The sequence below is a fragment of the Callionymus lyra genome, chromosome 5, assembly GCF_982586985.1.
Source record: "Callionymus lyra chromosome 5, fCalLyr1.hap1.1, whole genome shotgun sequence".
In the NCBI taxonomy this organism is placed as follows: Eukaryota; Metazoa; Chordata; class Actinopteri; order Syngnathiformes; family Callionymidae; genus Callionymus; species Callionymus lyra.
The window spans coordinates 22,474,486-22,491,787 of NC_141822.1; the positions used below are offsets into that span (position 1 = coordinate 22,474,486).

A 17,302-nucleotide genomic window follows, 5' to 3' on the forward strand; every position below is an offset into this window, starting at 1 on the left:
CAAACAATGACTCAGCGAACGTTAAATGTTTACTTGAAAATGTCTGGTCATATGCAAGGATAGAATAAAGCTAGTCTAGAGGAACGACCTCTTGGTGATCCTAGTGTCGGACTAATCAGCTGGAAGAAAACGTGATGCAGATCATTCCTCTGTGGAGCAACATCCGTAAAAATGGGACAACCGGCCATAATAAAGTGATTCTAAAATGTCAGTGCTTTTCCTGGCACTTGCCTGTCCCCGTCTCCCAGTGGACAGATGGTGCCCTTTAACTGAAGCGTCTCCCCTTTTGCCGGTGATCCTCTCCACCCAGCAGATTATTTGTTATAGTTTCAAAATGATAACATCCTGACTGTCGGTACTCCATTCAGGGAGAAGGTAAAGACAGATATTTTTCCGATCCTGGAGTCAAAAACATGTGGATAAGCTTCACTAATTAATATAGATGACATGAATTTAGAACCAGTAAAACATTTACATGGTGCACTTTTTAAAAAGCATTTTCCCTAAACATAAACATATTTAATTGCTTACATTTCAACCCCACAGCACCCACTTTATTACCTTTTCTCAGTCGCAGAAAAAGGAAGATTCAAATTTAGGTGCGAGTCACTCGCTCACGACCTTTCATGATGCTTCAGTGACTTGGTGCAGAAGTGATCTTGAGGAAATGTGCTAGACAAAAACAGTTCAACTATTTATGTGGGGAAAATGTAGCTGTCTCTTAAGAAGGTGAGACTGTTTGAGGCGGTTCAGTTTCCCTCAGTAAGCGGCTTTTGCTGCAATACGACTTACTGCCATGGACTAGAAGATGCTTGTACACAACATTAGTTTTTTCAATTTAGACTTGTAACATTTTTTTTCTTTGCTTGGACACGCCACACAGTTATGTGCAAAGTATTTTAGGGTTAAGAAAAAAGGAGGCGGACAAATTGAATTAAAGAAAGAAAGAAAAAGAAACAAAAACATCATTATTGTTGAAATCCGACACTGGTCTGTGTGATCTGACTTCTGGTGACAAGAGGAAACAGAAGATCATTTAAAGGTATTGAAGTTAAAACGTAAGGGGGAAAAAATGTTGAGAGGAAAACAGGACTCAGTGCTGATGAACTTCGATGAGGTGTCAACAGTTCGATCGCCGATGGAGTGATTCACACTCCTGTCGATGAAACATCAAACAACAAGATCGGCCCCAGACGAAGCGCTGATGCTTCTCCGAGAAGACGTGCAGAGCTGAGGTCAGCATTTAGTGAGGTTCTAATGATCACCCGGAGATCAATCATGTAAGGCATTGATCCTGTTCTTCCAACACAGATATCACAGAACATGATCTACACCGAAGATCAAACATATGTAGACAAAACCCTTCATCCTTTTTTTGACTAGGAAAATGTATTCAGGTTGTTCCTGCTGACAGAAGCACTTTCCTGCTGATATTCAGAGGCTTGTGATGACACGGATCTAAGACGGGCTCATGGTACAACCTTAAGAACCGATGTCAAACGGATCTCATTAGGACTGTACAACTAACTGGTCACAAGATTTTGGCATGAATAAATAAAAAACACCCGTGATATGGAACTCATGCATCATGTATAATAAGGGCTCGGTATCGCTCTCTTTTTTTAATACTGGTTCTGATACCGATACCTTTTTCGATTTACAATTTTATAAGATCAATTCTAACTAAAAGGAAAATGACATTACATATAGTATAAATCTTGAGGTTAATTTTCACCTTTGCTACATTTCTATTTCAAGCTGTTTTATTACAGAAAAATACATCATTTCCAGTGCAAAAGAACACTTGCTAACCAATGACAAATCGACTCGATGTTTACTGAATTTTTCACTAAACAGTTTTTCTTCAGAATGATATGCATATTATGAAGTTTGGATCATGCCTGGTTATCGGAACTTGGCACCGAAAGACAAAACGTGTTTCAATACTTGGTACTACTAATAAAGAATTTCCGTGGGTGACACAAAACAACCAGAGTTTGATACCCAGCCCTATTTATACAAACAGTTTACCAATTGACAGAGATGTAATTTGTTGTCAAAGTGACCCGGTGGCCCGAAAACAAATGTCTGAGGTATCCCTTGTGTTATGTCAAGATGAATGACCTCCATCACTGCATATGTATTTATGGAAACCAGGGAGGTCGTTCACTTTGATCCAGAAACAACACAAGATGATACCTTAGATACCTGTTTTCGGGCCACCGGGTCATTTTGACCCAGAGCCGACACAAGGGTTAGAGCAGCTTGATAACTTATTTTAAATGAATTTAGCAGCAACCAAAACACGTTAACTTTATCAACCTACAGTTTCAAAAAATATATAAATCCACATATTTTTGTCAGACAAGGCATGTGTGGAATTCCTTTAGGCCTTTATATTTCTCTCTAGTAGTTTTTTCTTTCTAATCTTTTTAGTTTAGAGATATTATGACTTACACAGGTGGATAGAAAGGGATTCTCCACATTCCTGATGTTTGTAGCACAATTCTGGACCTTTTCACCTCGACTGAGAAAGTTAAGGTAAATGCTGTGGTTAGTGGTTAAGACCAATGTTCTTCAACCACAACAGTCTTGGTTTGCCTATAAACTTGAGTAACATCTCATTCTTAGCGTCATGCTGAAGTTAGCAGACATGGATCTCAGTTTTCCGATGTAATTCATCAAAAAGGCGTTCAATAGGGTCGTGGTTAGAGGTCTTTCATCCTTGTCATTATGGGCCTAGCTTTGTGAAATGGGGCACAGTCGTGCTTGAAATCTCTACACACTTTAACACAATGAAGTACGATTCTCGTGACCAAAGCTAGACTCATTCATCAGAATGAAAGATGGAGGAGCCTCACTCTAGACAACACATCCCCACTGCTCTACACCACTGCCTTTGACGCTTCGTATTGCACTTGGTGATGTACAGTACACCTCTGACACAGCTGCCATGCAAACCTTTGTATTGAAGTTCTCTACTCACCGTTATTGAGCTAATATGAAGGCCACATCAAGTTGAAGGCGACCACAACCGTTTCACAAGTTTACCTGGCCTACATTTTCTGTCTAAAGGTATTGTGTTTCTAAATGCTTCCATTTTGTTAAGTCATTATTAAGACCGTGAGGAGATTTTATGACAAAGTGACCATGGGTTCTTTTGTAGAAACCTTTGAGTGGTTGATTTTATATGTGTAGCTGTTCTATGTTATTTGGATGAAGGATTGTGTGGCTACGAAGTGCATTGCGAGGTATTTTCTTGGATACTGGGGACGACTGCACGTTAAAACCTTTCCACATATATACAGTATCAAAAATCAAGATAACGCGTACAAGTTGCCGATGTGCTGATCACATGACATACATAATGTTCATATGACATAGATAAAGGATCGCATGACAAACATAAATGATGAAAGGACATAGATAAAGTAAGTATTATGTAATATAATAAATAAAAAATAACAACATACATTAAAGTAAGAATTAAATATTAGGTTCAGTGAAATAGTAAAGCATAATAAGGCAAATAATAAAAGGAACTCTTGTTCATTTTGTCCCTTTCAATCTCCTAAGATATACTTTCTGAAGTATTAGTATTCATGTTTCCACATATTGATATATATATATATATATACCAAACACAATTAGTCCTGTTTGAGGGCTATTTGATATTTTAATTTCCTGTTTCTATCCAGAGGACACAAATGTTAAACAGTAACTGTCCTTATTTAACCTGAATTGTAATCAACTACACAGTGACAAAGAACGGGTGAGGAAGATGAACGATTTAGAACACTTTCGTCTTAGAAATGCTGAGTCAGCTCCATAAAATAAAAGAACAGACTGAAATAAACCCTTACACAGCATATAATAAGTTGAAGAGAGGTTTCACAGTATTACAATCTTGAGTTTTCATAAAAGGCCTTTCGATAATTACAAAAGAAAAACGAAATAAAAACTTATTTTGGACATCCATTTCTTTCAAACTCTGTACACAGTACAATATGGGGTTGAGAAAGGTATTCAATATTTTCAGTGGAACAATAAAATAAACAGGGAGACATAAAGGTTGGTGTGTGTCTGTGCTGCCAGTGGCTGTGTGTTCTTTCCGAGTATATCGCGCCCTTGTTTCAATTCCTCATGCCTCAACAATTACACTGCAGCATTGACGGATCAATAAATAGTGGAGACTGTCTCAGCAGGCACACGAATGGCATCATTGCTCCGCTGGCAGAGTGTTTGCACAAATGTAGCTGCATGCTGCGAGAACAAGCTGCACAAACAGTGGCCGGTGCCATGTCAGTGTGAGCTGACCAAGCGTGAATGTCCGCGTCTGCTCTGACCGAGAAAAAATTAAAACACACAAACTCTGGTGTATTAAACTCTATCCATAAATGTCAACACGCAGGCATATGAATCAATAGCACGGTGGTTGTTTGTAAACCGGTTTGTGTTGTTGATCACTGGCCAATAAAAATGTTTGTTTTCAAAATTCAATTGGACTCGACTTAGTAACGCTACAAGATTTATTTGAAATGATGACCAATAAGCTTCAGGTCAGTTTAGTGGTAACTGTCATCAACAACCACAAATAATCATCATTTAAATTCATCAACAACATCAAAAATAAGTAGGGGAGAAAATTCCAGTAAGTAAGTAAGTAAGTAGGCAATGGTTATTTCTAGAGCGTCTTTCTAGACCAGTGTCTACAGATTTACAGATGCGAGACCCTTAAATTAAGTCATTTAAAAAAGAATTGCATGTTTACTTAGAAATGTTTCTTTTGGTAAATACAAAAATCCCCCCATGACACAATCCTTTTAAAAACAATCAGATAATTAAGATTTAAGGATCACCTTGATAACCACTATGCCTTATAATAAAACATGATCAGTATTGTGAGCACATGGAAACAGTATGTTAAGCAGTTTATCCTATTTCAGACACGGAACACAGTATTGTGTAGTTCTATCTTATGAAGAAGTTCACAGCGGTTAACATACAGTCAGCTGGTGAAGCAATTTTTTTTTTAGTTTTGATTAAAAAATGTGATCAATCGAACTCCATTTAACAAGCATTTCTACAATATAAAAAGATAATGACTATTTGATCTATGTTCTATATATATACTTGCACTTTGTCATCCCTTGCAATTTGTTCTCTTTTTTTGCACTTTGTTTGTTTCTTTAATGAAACTTTCTGTACTTGAAACCCAAGGGATTAATAACGTCAGTCTATCTATCTATCCATCCATCCATCGAGCCATCCATCTATCCATTCGTCCATCTATCTATCAATCTATAATGGTTCGCAACCATCGGCTGGGGCCACTTAACAGTCCTTAAGGCATTTGTTTTTAGGTGGCACAGAATTGTATACAGTTTCTGCTATATTTTACTATTTGAGACTGAAATGTATTTAATTAAAAAATATATTTACTCCATAACAACATTAGCCTGCGATTCTTGACAGGTAAAAACTCTTGTTTCAGTCAAGTATACTAAGAAGAAAGAAACCTGTAAACCAGTGCACAACGAGAAACATCTGTCTATATATTTTTGTAAAGAAACCAGCCCCGCGCTCCCTTTGATTCAGCGTTACAGTGAGACGTCTGAAGCCTGTGCCAAGAATAATACCTACAGTACAAATACAATTGTGTAAAAGGTTTGGGACCCATGATATAAGCCGAACGATAATGATATTCTTTTGTTTTTTATTTAATTCATGACCCAAATAAATAAGCCATTACGCTTTTTACAGGGTATTTATTAATTAATTTAAGTAATATTAGTGGTAATAGTGGCCAGAATACTGCCACATGTATATCCTCACCGTGCTTGTGTTGGTTTACTCTTGGTATTTTAGTTCTCTATAATGTCAGTAGGTGTGTTAGTTTCTGCGTTTGTCGTTGTGTGACCTGCGACCTGTTCAGGGTGTCTCCCGCCTTTTGCCCTAAGTAGCTGGGATAGGCTCCTGCATCTGCAGCCCCCAAATAAGGTGATAAACTGTAGAAAATAAATGAAAATTGACCTAAACAAAACTAAGATGTGTTGTCAACAAAGAGTTGTTTTAAAACGTCAATTGCAACAGATCAATTTTATGTAGGTAGGTAAGCACTCCACGCAGAGAAAAGAGGACGTTGAGATTTAAGAGCTGGAAGTGGATAAATCATGGCTGGTGCTGAAGCACACGCTGTTGGAGGAAGGGAGGGGACAATATTGTGTTTGTAACACACTTTGCCGAAGAAGTGGAAAATTGAAGATGAAGCAAGGATTGTTAATGCTTCCTGTTTAGCAGTCCAGCAGACCATAATACATTGTTTAAAGTGGATCCTAAAAAATTGTATGTGGTTTACTGTCAGCATGAGTGCAGATTTATGCAGTGAAACAGCCTAGTTACAGAAAAATAAAGTTTTTGATGACTTGAATTAAATTTACTAGCACTAGGTTGGTTTATTCCAAGTTATATTGAAGTCTATTCAGGATGCTAACTAGTTTTCATACTGAATAACCAATGAAATCATTGTTAACCTGAGGGGAACCATCTCTGACCTCACAAAATAGAACATGAAGCTTCATCTAACCGTCACTAAATAACTGCTTCATTACTCTGATGTCGAAACCTCTTGTCTTTGGTCATGTTGGACATTGTGTTCTCATCTGCCAACACTAAAAAAAAACACTTTAATGTCTGTGCGCTGGCAAGCGAGTTATCACCTGACAATGATGAGCGTAGACAGAGCCTGTTGTTGCATTAGATTTTAAAGAGCGCCATTTTAAAGAAACGTAGGCGACGTGTAAATTCAGAATCTCTAACTAGGAGGGACACATTGATGTCTAGGGAGTTCAAACCATGGTTAACAGGACACACGCTAAAATATGTAGGTACTATTTGGAGCGAACAAATAGAAGAGTGGCAGTCACGCATATCTTCTTGTACTTCAATCTGAGCACACTGAAAATCCATTAAATGGAGCTTACCATGGTGCATCCTGGACAATTGTAATGCACCATGTTTTACAATAACAACCTTCTTATGAAAACCTTTTTCAATCCCCTGCTGGATTATTGGATAGAGTACGCGTGCACGAGTTACAAAAATGATCTTTGTGGATTTTGTGGAAAAACTTCAGTGTGTCCTACATGTTCTGGAAATAACAGGCTTGTCACGTATGATAGTCACGTATGATCAGTGTTTGAAATAAATGTAGGAGCCTTTTTATGAGCCATGTAACCTGGAATCAGCTGTGCAGAGATTCATTACAGATCTGGATTATTATAAACCCTGGTTTGAAAGAACCTGACCAACCGTGTGCTGCTATGCTGAACTGCATCTCTGTGGCGGCACTGGTGGATAACATGAGGATAACTACCAACACCATATTCTGTTTTATAGTTGATTATTTAAGTTTGTTGATTATTTATTTCATTTTGTTGGTTATTTATTTTTATTAAGTGTATAATGTCTTTAATGTTTTGCATCGTGGGTCAGAGAGGACCACAATTTCATTTATGACTGAATAACTGAATGATCTGGAAAATGCAAGTAGACTTAAAGGGATAGTTCTCCCAAAATTTGAATTTATTTTCTACTCATCCTCTTGTTACTAAGGGTTGGGATTATTTTCAGAGTAATCTGTGTCTTTTTTGAGTTATAGGCAGATATCTACTGTATGTCCATATGACTGTGGCGACCAGAGCTCACTTTTCTGCGTCCAAAAAGACGAACCAAAAAAAAAACATTAAAATACATCCATACTGCTGTAATGTACCTTTTATATTCAAGCCTCGACATGAGAATATTTACCCGCAGTGTTTCCTGCCTTTTAGCTTCTGCTACAAACAAGCTTCAAATATCGACTTGTTTCATTTTTTTCTGAAAGATTTTTCTTGTCGGGGCTTCAATAAAAGATGGACGTTACAGACGAGCACCATGGAGGTATTTGTGGATGTTTTTAAATGTCTTCAAATCGATCATCAGAATCAAATATCGCACCATTGGGGAAAGAGCCAATGCCGCCACCACCCTCTGGAACTGCCGAAAAGCTGACTCGCTACCACCTTTCAGATAACAACTCAAAACACATCTTTTTAATAGCACCTATGTCACTTGTTGACTCATTTCCACCCTCTCTCCTTTTCCTTTCTACTTTACCTGCTTGTTGTTTCCTTTTATCTTGTTCTGTATGCATGTTATCTACACTTTTTGGTTTATGTAAAGCATCTTTGCGTATCCTGTAAAGTGCTATAGAAAACGATGTATGACTATTATTATTATGCCTTCAACTGCAAAAAGACACAGATTACGCCGTACATTCTCCCAATCCTTAGTCGACATGAGGTCGAGTAGAAAATGGGTGAAGGTTGAATTTTGTGTGAACTCTCCCTCTAAGTCATTTTTTTCTAATCAGAAATTCTTACATCCAGACCTGGTCTTTTCGCCCAAATATTGCCAACAAGTTCACCACTGAAAAGGCCTTTGAAAGTAAAGTTCAAAGATTTATTCTTTTTTAACCTGAATCAATTATATTTTTCTTCGTTTTTCTCCTAGAAAAGTTTTTATAAAAGAAGAAATTTGCTTCAAGCCACTTTCAGCAACAGGTGTACAAATAAATTCTTGGATAAATTGTGTTATGAGTAAGTGACGCCAGAACAAATCCATGGCAGGCGAAAAAGACAATTTACTGGAATATTCAAAATCCAGAGCCAGGGTTGTACCTAAAAACACACTTTTGGATGAATGGGTGAAGCATTGATTTATCGTTTGAAAACAAATAGTGGATAAATAATTTAATGATTGGTAACTTTTATGAGAGGAAAGATAGAGCATAACAAAAACAAAATCCTCGGTTTTAGAGATATGGTTAAGGTTGAGGATGGATTATGTAATAGTTTTATTCTTTAAAAACCAACAAGAATCAGTGCAAAATAATCTCCCTTTGAGTCTAAAGTGAGATTGCAATGTAATGATAATAAATGGATGAATAACAGAACCAGGCTTGATCAGTAGACGTGTCATCTTGAAAAGTACTTTATTACTATTTTCAACATCACAAAAATGTTGCAAAAATTAATTGTTTCTTAATGTTTTATTTAACTTTAAGGACACGACACTGTAAGACTGAACATCCAAAAAACTTGGTATATCATTTGGATGGATAGATTAGGAAGTGGCATTTTTTTTTTAGACTGCAACATATTACAACATTCACTTTTGTTCATTTGTTTAGGTAACCAACAGCTAAGTAGCTCTGAGTGTGCGAATGCGACCAAAATGTGTCAGATTACAAGATCTATTACCTAAAAGATTATCACAATTAAAAAACTTCCCAGTGATAATCTTGATTGACAGCGAATAAATCCTCAGTAGAATGACAGGTGGGTGTGTGATTTTTTTTTTCTTCACTTTTTTACTGTTTGTTTTTATCTGACATGAAACGGCAGATGCGAAAATACTTCTTGTTCTGATGGCAGGCCTTTCTCACAGCAACTTGTCAAAGTCAAGCATCATACGATGTGATCAAGGCAATGTGGACACAAGTGGATCTGTCAGACAGAAGCAGAATTCCCCTCAAGAGCTTCATCACTGAAAGGAATCCATTTCAAAATGCCTTCTTTTCTAAGAGAGCTTTTTATTTTTTTCCTTCTTATTTTCTCAACATTTCTCTTTTTTTCACTTAAATGCGTAGGATTGATCCCCACGAGTCCATGAATCCTCACGAGTTGGGAGAAGCGAGAGCAACTTCTGAGTATGCTGATTCACAGGAATTCATTAGTCAAGTCTGTGCCTCATTAATTTGGAGGGTCCTCGAAGGATTTCTATTTAGAAGTTCTCTGGTGGGAGGCAACTCCAACCACCATATATATTAGTTTATAACAAATATGATTTTTGCTGCCGACTCAGCATTCTTTAGAAGCAACTCAACGATTGTGGGAAGGCAGTTTTAGGTATGACTGAAATTGGACGCCCATATTTACAAGTCATACGCTTTCAGTTTTCCCTTTCCACGACATCTATTTACACCCCCAGATCAATAGCTGTATATTCATATTTCAACATGTAACAAAGGAAAAAAAGAAGAGAATAGCACTAAAGCATTTTGATTCTGTGTGGTAACGTGACTAAAAAGGGAATAGAGAGAGGTACAAAAGGTGACGGGATTATCTGCCACGTCCTCTTGCACTCTTTAATCTGCACTATCTTGCACCACAGAACTAATTTTAGTAGCGAGCTGCCAAAGATGTTGCCAGACACAGACGTTAAAGTGCTTCCGCAACCATTCACACCAACCCACGCTTCCTAAAACATGCTTCTACTTTGAACCCTCTCTATAAGAATAAAAATAGGCCTTTTACTGAAATACAATTTTCGGAAAGATCCGGTATTCACTGCATATTCATTGCACACCACACACAATGAAAAGTATTATGTAAACTGTGGTATGTTGTTCCCTGCATATCCCAACAGAAGATTCATGTTCTTAACATTTGACTTCATCACTAAAGAGAGAGAGGGGGAGAAGAGAGAAAATCAGGGTGGATTATAGGGTGTCATTTTTTTTAATTCCAAATCTCCTTCACCGAGGTTCCAGTAATTTGCATGCTAATTTTTTTAACAATTCTTTGAGGTTTCGGAGTCAAACAATATATATAACATGGAATTTATATATATATATATATTTAGATAATATAACTACTAATCATGATACACAAGACTTAAATGTTTGAATGTAAAAGTTGGGACAGAGATGTATGTTTTTGAGTCTCTAATAAATGTTAAAACTAATTTATTTTGGTGTATTTTACTGAAGAACCTATCGATTGTAATTCATGTTCAAAAAGAGACGAACAATCTAATCCACATTGAATTCTTACAAACACGTTGAAGTACCATCGTTCCATTGACAGATCTGTGCGAGAAACAACAGACATTTTCATGTTGTTGACTTACCGTCCTCTGTGGGGACATAGATGTTCAAGTAGAGACAGTCCTCGCTCTGCTCCTGCACGTAAGTCACCACTGTATCCAAGTTGGCCGTGAACCACACTGGGAGCATATCATTGATTAAAAAACGGTCCTCTAAGAACTGAGGACAAACTGGGGCAAACTGTGTGGCGTTCTTGATGCCCGGCCAGGACATGGGTGGCTCCGGCGCCTGGAACCTCCGCTCCCCTATCGGAGCTAGCGCATACGGGATCCCTAGATACTGCTCCACCGGTCCCAGAATCTCATTCGGTAAAGTCACTTTTACGCCTCGCAATTTCCCATAATTAGTGGTGACCACAGGGTGATGCTGGGCTTGAGTGGCAGCTACAAAGATGGACACAAGCCCAATCCAGATCAGCAGACCAGGCTTGGCAGGATACATCCATGGAAAACCTCCGGGCGTTGACATGCTCCCGCCGTGCTGAGCGCAAAAAGGCTGTGGTTGTCGTTCCCGATTGCGTCCACCGCCGTTGGACTCCCAGATACGCGTCTCCTTCCTCTCTCTTCAGACTACCAGCTCGGAGACAGAAATCCAGCCACACCAAGCAGCTTCCTTAGAGGTCCCCATTCTGAGAGCATGAGTGGTGATGTCTTTCAAATCCCAAGTCCAGTCCACAGGAGAGCCCACGGTGCTGGTCCTTTTCGCCACCAACCCTGAAACAACAGAATATATTTAAAGATGGATATCTCAACTAACTGATGAACAACTTACAGGAAAATAAAAACTGTTCAGTACAACCAAAATAATGTTAAGTTTAGTACAACATTTCAATTATATTCAACCTTTTTTAAGAGGCCAAATTGACTTAACTGGTTCCTTTCGTTTTCAACAGTTTTGATGAAGCTTCACAAAACAGTATAATTTAATTCTGAATACATTAGATCACACTCTCTTTACTATAATATACTCCCTGTAACAGATCTTCTTTTGCACCTTCACATAATATTGACACTGAGGGCACCACCTACTGACCACTAAACAACATGACAATGCTTCAAAAAGCTTCATCAGCTAACAAATGCTTGACAGAAAAGGCATTTCAACCACAAACTAAGGTTCAAATATTTTAGGTGAGAACAGAAAGAACAGAGAGAATGACAACTTTTGAACGAGGGGTATCCACAATTTCCACAAGTTTCTGTCCTAGCAGCTGAGCGACTGTCATCTAACACAGAACCTCCTTCTCGTTGAGCAAGCAAACGAATGGCCCAGTGTACTGGTTGGATGACTGTCCCGCCACATTGACAAATGATTTATGGTGAGCTTGAGTGATTGGCTGATGTATTATTTTCCGGCGTCATGATGTAACGGGCCTCCCGCTGTACACCATCTGCTTGAGTTTCCATTTCAGCTGTCGACTCAAATTAACTCATGGTTGAGCTCTTTGATACAGATTACAGTAAAAGTCATTCACAAAAGATCGTATTTGTAATTGATCAAATGTGACGTGCATTTTAAATAAACTGATTCTTTTTTATAATAGGTGTGCCTTTTTTTGTATGTGTGTGTGTGCACGCTATTTTAAATCATATTTAAATTTGTACAACATACTAAGTAATGAAAAATTTCCAGATTTCCAGCTCTTTTTGTCATAGAGAAGATGGTTAAAGTGGGGCAGCCCCCCCCCTGAAATTAATATAGGTCAAACATACCAGATTTACTGAATATAAAGTAAGGATGATTTCCATCATTTATTTCTGCAGACGCCTCCTAGATAGCCAAAAGCTAGAGTGAGAGAGAATACATTTAGAGATCAACTAATGTGTTGATTTAAGTGTGTCTTAAATAGATATTGGAATCTATTGTACTCATTAGTATGTGTCTGTTTGTACAAAACTCTCTTTTCATTGAAGCCCCGCCCACAGAAATTTCTTAACCACACCCACTCTGCTGTGATTGGCCAAACATTAAGGTTTGTCACCGCGCGTTATCAACCCTGGAAGTTTCCAACTTGAAGAGAATTGTTGTTCGACATAGTGGGCCGTGATTACAGCCGGCTGGAGAAGGAGTGAAGTCCATCATACTGGAGGACTTCGCTCTCGTAACCTCTCATTCGCCGAAATTTTAGACAGGGGGAAATCTATGAAGGAATAACTTCAAAACATGGTTTTGATGAGGGACTTATTGCATCTTGGAGAGGAAGACTTCAACATTTGAAACATGTGAGCGAGCCAGGAGAGTTTTCACATTAGTTGACCTTTTAAGGCAAACATCCCCAGGAAAGGTTCTGTAGGTTATAAAACACTTGTATCTTATTATTGCTCTAAGCTAAATGCTACTCAATAAAAAAAAATAAGATAGTTAAACTGTAATGTTTATCTAGACCAGGGGTTTCAACTCTACCGGCCCGGGGGCCACACAAGGTCAGTTCTTGAGGAGACCCGGCTGCAGGCTGGAGGGTCTTTCAGCAGTTTTTTTAAAAACATTTCTGACAAACAGTTTATGGATTTCTTTGTGGTTTAGTTGGGGATTTTGGACATTATGTCAGAATTTATTTTCATCCTCAAGTTTGAGATCCCACATCTAGACATACTATTCTCGACAAGCTCGGCGACGTGGTTTGAAGTTTCTCCAGGCATATCCGTGAACCCTGATGTTTAATGTACGCTTTGAAGGTAAATACATTTAACCTCTAGAGAACCGCCTACATTATTAAATTCCATTTCACTTGTAGCTTTCTCCGCGAGGCCCCTGTAAACCCTCTAAATTTGGCTAAGCAAGCGTCTCTAGGACCTTAATGTCAACTCCAGACTGCAAGCAACCAGTTTAATTTAATTTCATGTGAGAGCTTTTGCTTAATTCTGTTGCCCCGAGGTCCTGATGCATTTTTTCATATGCGTATGATTTTATTTATTTAACTGGTTTAGCTGGAGTAACTGTCATGCCTCACTGATCCGGCAAAAAAAAAAAAAAAAGTTGATTAATTACCCTTTCACTGGCATAAGATTGTGTGTCACTCCAAGTCACGGTGGATTAATTATTAAATCTCATAGTGACCCGAAAAGAACCCCCTATCGTGTCAATTACGAACAGAAAGCACTGGGGTTGTTAAATACACAGAGTCAATGTCAGCTTTCATACATTTTGGATGAAACAAAATCAGCTTTGAATTCGTTGAGAATGAAGACACAAGGTCATACTGGCCGACTTCACGAGAGATTGATAATGAAGTTATGACCGAAAATATTTTTAGTGGGAGTTCTTACCAAATTCTCTTTTATTCTGAGCTAACAGACAAACACGATCTAGAACACAGAAAAGTGATGAGAATGGTCAAGGCTTAATGAAAGTCACCCTTGAAAGTCTTGTCCAAAACCTGCCTGAGCATTGTTTCCATGGTAACAATTATGTGGTTGACAACTTGCCAAAAACACACGCACTCAAAAATAAAAAGATGTTGTTGACGACAAGGTGGAACGGCGTCTATGTCAGAATGCAGTTAACAAGCCCCAGACTCTGGGAATATATATATTTCCAGAAGATTTCTCCCAAATTTGAATCATATCCATCAAAATATGCCACAGAATTATTTTTGAAAGGTAAGGAGACCAAAATAAGTGGGAAACAAGTTAAGATTCTGTTTTTAAGGGCTTTTTACTTGTATGATGATGTTTTTTTCACTTGGTATGCGAGAAAAGAGAAAGTATCAACATTTCAAAAGTTTTGTGTGTGTTTATGTGTGTGTATGCTTTAATAGGTCAGAACTTTGTCAATCCCTAAATTAGGAGAGTCTCTCTTTGCTCACCTCAAAGCATCTCCATCATTTGATTTGCATAATCTTTTGCAGTCTGGGAACAGATCTCTGACTTCACTTCCGTGAGTGTGACTGACTGCCTGAGTGGTTTTGTGATTGGATAGGCGGTAACTAGAAAACCCACTGATTGTTAAAAGTGGCAGAAACACGTAATTTGCGAGAAAACTTTCACCAATTATGTGTTGCTGGTTGAACTAAGTTGTTACTACGTTGTTGTAGTTTTGTATAATAAATGTACCAAAATATTTGGTAAACAACTGGCGCAAGAAACTGAGGCTAACAGTATCTGAGGAGCTTCTTAATTTGGATTTGAAGATGTAGAAGAAACATAGTCCGAGAAACTCTACACAGTCGATAAACAGGTTTCTTACTCAATACACATTTATTTTATCTGTTTTCCGTACACATCAGCACATGTGAGTTTATGGTACTACTAGGATTTAGCAATAAATCCTCTTTTTGAGTCTAATTTATCCATAAAACAACATAAAACTGCCCTTTTGCATTTACACACTGCAATAAATCAACATATATTAATTTAAGACTGGAAGAAAAAAACACCTAAACTTGTTTTGTACCGATCCTCATGAGTAAGTTAGTTAGTAAGTCGGTAATTTAGATTTATAGAGCGCTTTTCAGGTGAGGGTAACAAAGCGCTTAATCAATCAAAACAATACTCAATAAAATATATACTTAAAAGATCAAGATAACACCGAGAACAAGGTAAGGTAAGGTATCGTTTTTTTCCAGTAGCCAGCAATTTTTCATAAACAATAAAAAATAATACATAAAAAATAAAATAAGAAAAAGAACATAAGCGGAAGAAGAAGATGACACAATCTAAGTATAAAGATAAAGACAAAGAACATAGAGTCAAAGAAAAACAACAAAGACAAAGGATACAAAGACTAACATGGAACAGAACATCCAGATACTCTCACTCCACTCCTGCCCCCAAACTCAGAATTGTACAACTTAATAGCCTGAGGGATGAATGAGTCCCTGAGTCTATTTGTCTTGCACCTGGGTAGGAGCATTCGTGCACTCATTCTGCTTCTCTGCTCACTGGTGACAGTGCTGAGAGGATGACTGTCATCATCCATGATGGACAGTAGTTTGTTCAATGATCTCCTCTCAGCAACTGTCACCAGTGAGTCCAGCTTCATTCCAACAACACAGGAGTTCCAGAAAATCAAGGAAAAGCCTGCACAAATAAAAATGTCTTAAGATAAGCGAATGATGCATTCAAAGGCATAGGAATTCTATAACAAAATAAAAAAAAACACCTTATAACTTAATGGTTTACACTCCAAAAAAACAAATTAAAGATAAAAAAACAATCCTTGGGTATTTCACAGATTTCAAGGAAACATGTTATTGAACTCCACTAAGAGCTTCTTACAAAGCTTCTTTGTCTTGATTTAAATGTTCTCCTAAAAAGGCAACTAAGAACGTGTCTGGGAAACTCTTCTATCTCTTAGCCGGAGCCTTCTTAAGAGCGTTCTTACGTCCTTAAGAACGATAGTATCTGGGCAACAAGGGCCATTAAATATATACAGTATGTGTCAAACTATATGTTATCCAGACGTCTCTCAACTGTTCATCCCAAAACTTTACACCACGGACTCCTTATCCCTCACATGTTGTAGAACAATTCAATGAAGAAAACACCAATAACACAAAAGTATTTTTCTTAGTTGGACTTTTTTAACAAGTCTCAAATTAATTGAAGGGAAAACTGGGACTAGATATTGCTCCCAACCAGTTGATTCTTCATGAAACAGTATTCTGAGTTTTATGATCCATACCTGCTTCTGTTCAACACTTATTTGTATGCCGTTGTTTTTTTTAAGCTTGATTTAAATACCTGCTGTATCTGCCCTTCACACAAAACACAAGACATTGCAGTATGTTTAAAGAGGTATGAAAGAATGTATAAAATTAGTAGCACCAGCGTGTTGCCGGGGATGGTAAATATTGTAATCATTTAATTGTATGTCACACAAACCCAAATGCTGTTTAATACCCCTGGATTCTTTATATTTGGACCATGGAAAACACGCCTTAGCAGCGCCTCCACTCAGTCTTAATACGGCTGCAGTTTACTGAGTGCAACCGAATATAAAACCTAATGAATCTTCATTTTTAACCCAGCGGCTCCGCTATCTCTGCACTAATGACGTTACACACCTTTGCATATTAATAAAGGAGAAATGATTTTCTTCGACCTGGAATGAGTCTTAAACGCTTTAAGACCTGCAGCTAAAATGGGAAACTCAGGGGTTGTAAACACATGAGCAATGTCGGAAGACAAATGGAGGCTGGCAGGTTTATTAAATGGCTGCGTTTATTTATTTACAATCAAAGCGCCTCGTACACTTTGTATTTCCGTCCATGGCAGGAGTAAACAACACTTGCCTACAGGCACCAGGATGCCCTCAGCGAATGTGAAGGTAGCCTGAGGGCGTGCACTAATCTTTCATTAACCAGCCTTAAGTTGATGCTTTCACTGGGACATGTGACAAACGGGTACATAAATACACAAGTAGAATTAGATA

The 17,302-nt window shown here is 37.9% G+C and overlaps 1 protein-coding gene across 1 annotated transcript in view; it reads right to left on the reverse strand.

Annotated features, from left to right (window-relative positions):
- nlgn4xa (neuroligin 4 X-linked a) overlaps positions 1-17,302 on the reverse strand; it is an 88,394-nt gene that overhangs the window by 63,264 nt on the left and 7,828 nt on the right. The window contains exon 2 of the mRNA XM_087791451.1: positions 10,954-11,643. Within this exon, the coding sequence (XP_087647577.1) occupies positions 10,954-11,398 (445 nt within the window). The 5' untranslated portion in view covers positions 11,399-11,643. The remainder of the gene's footprint in view (positions 1-10,953; positions 11,644-17,302) is intronic.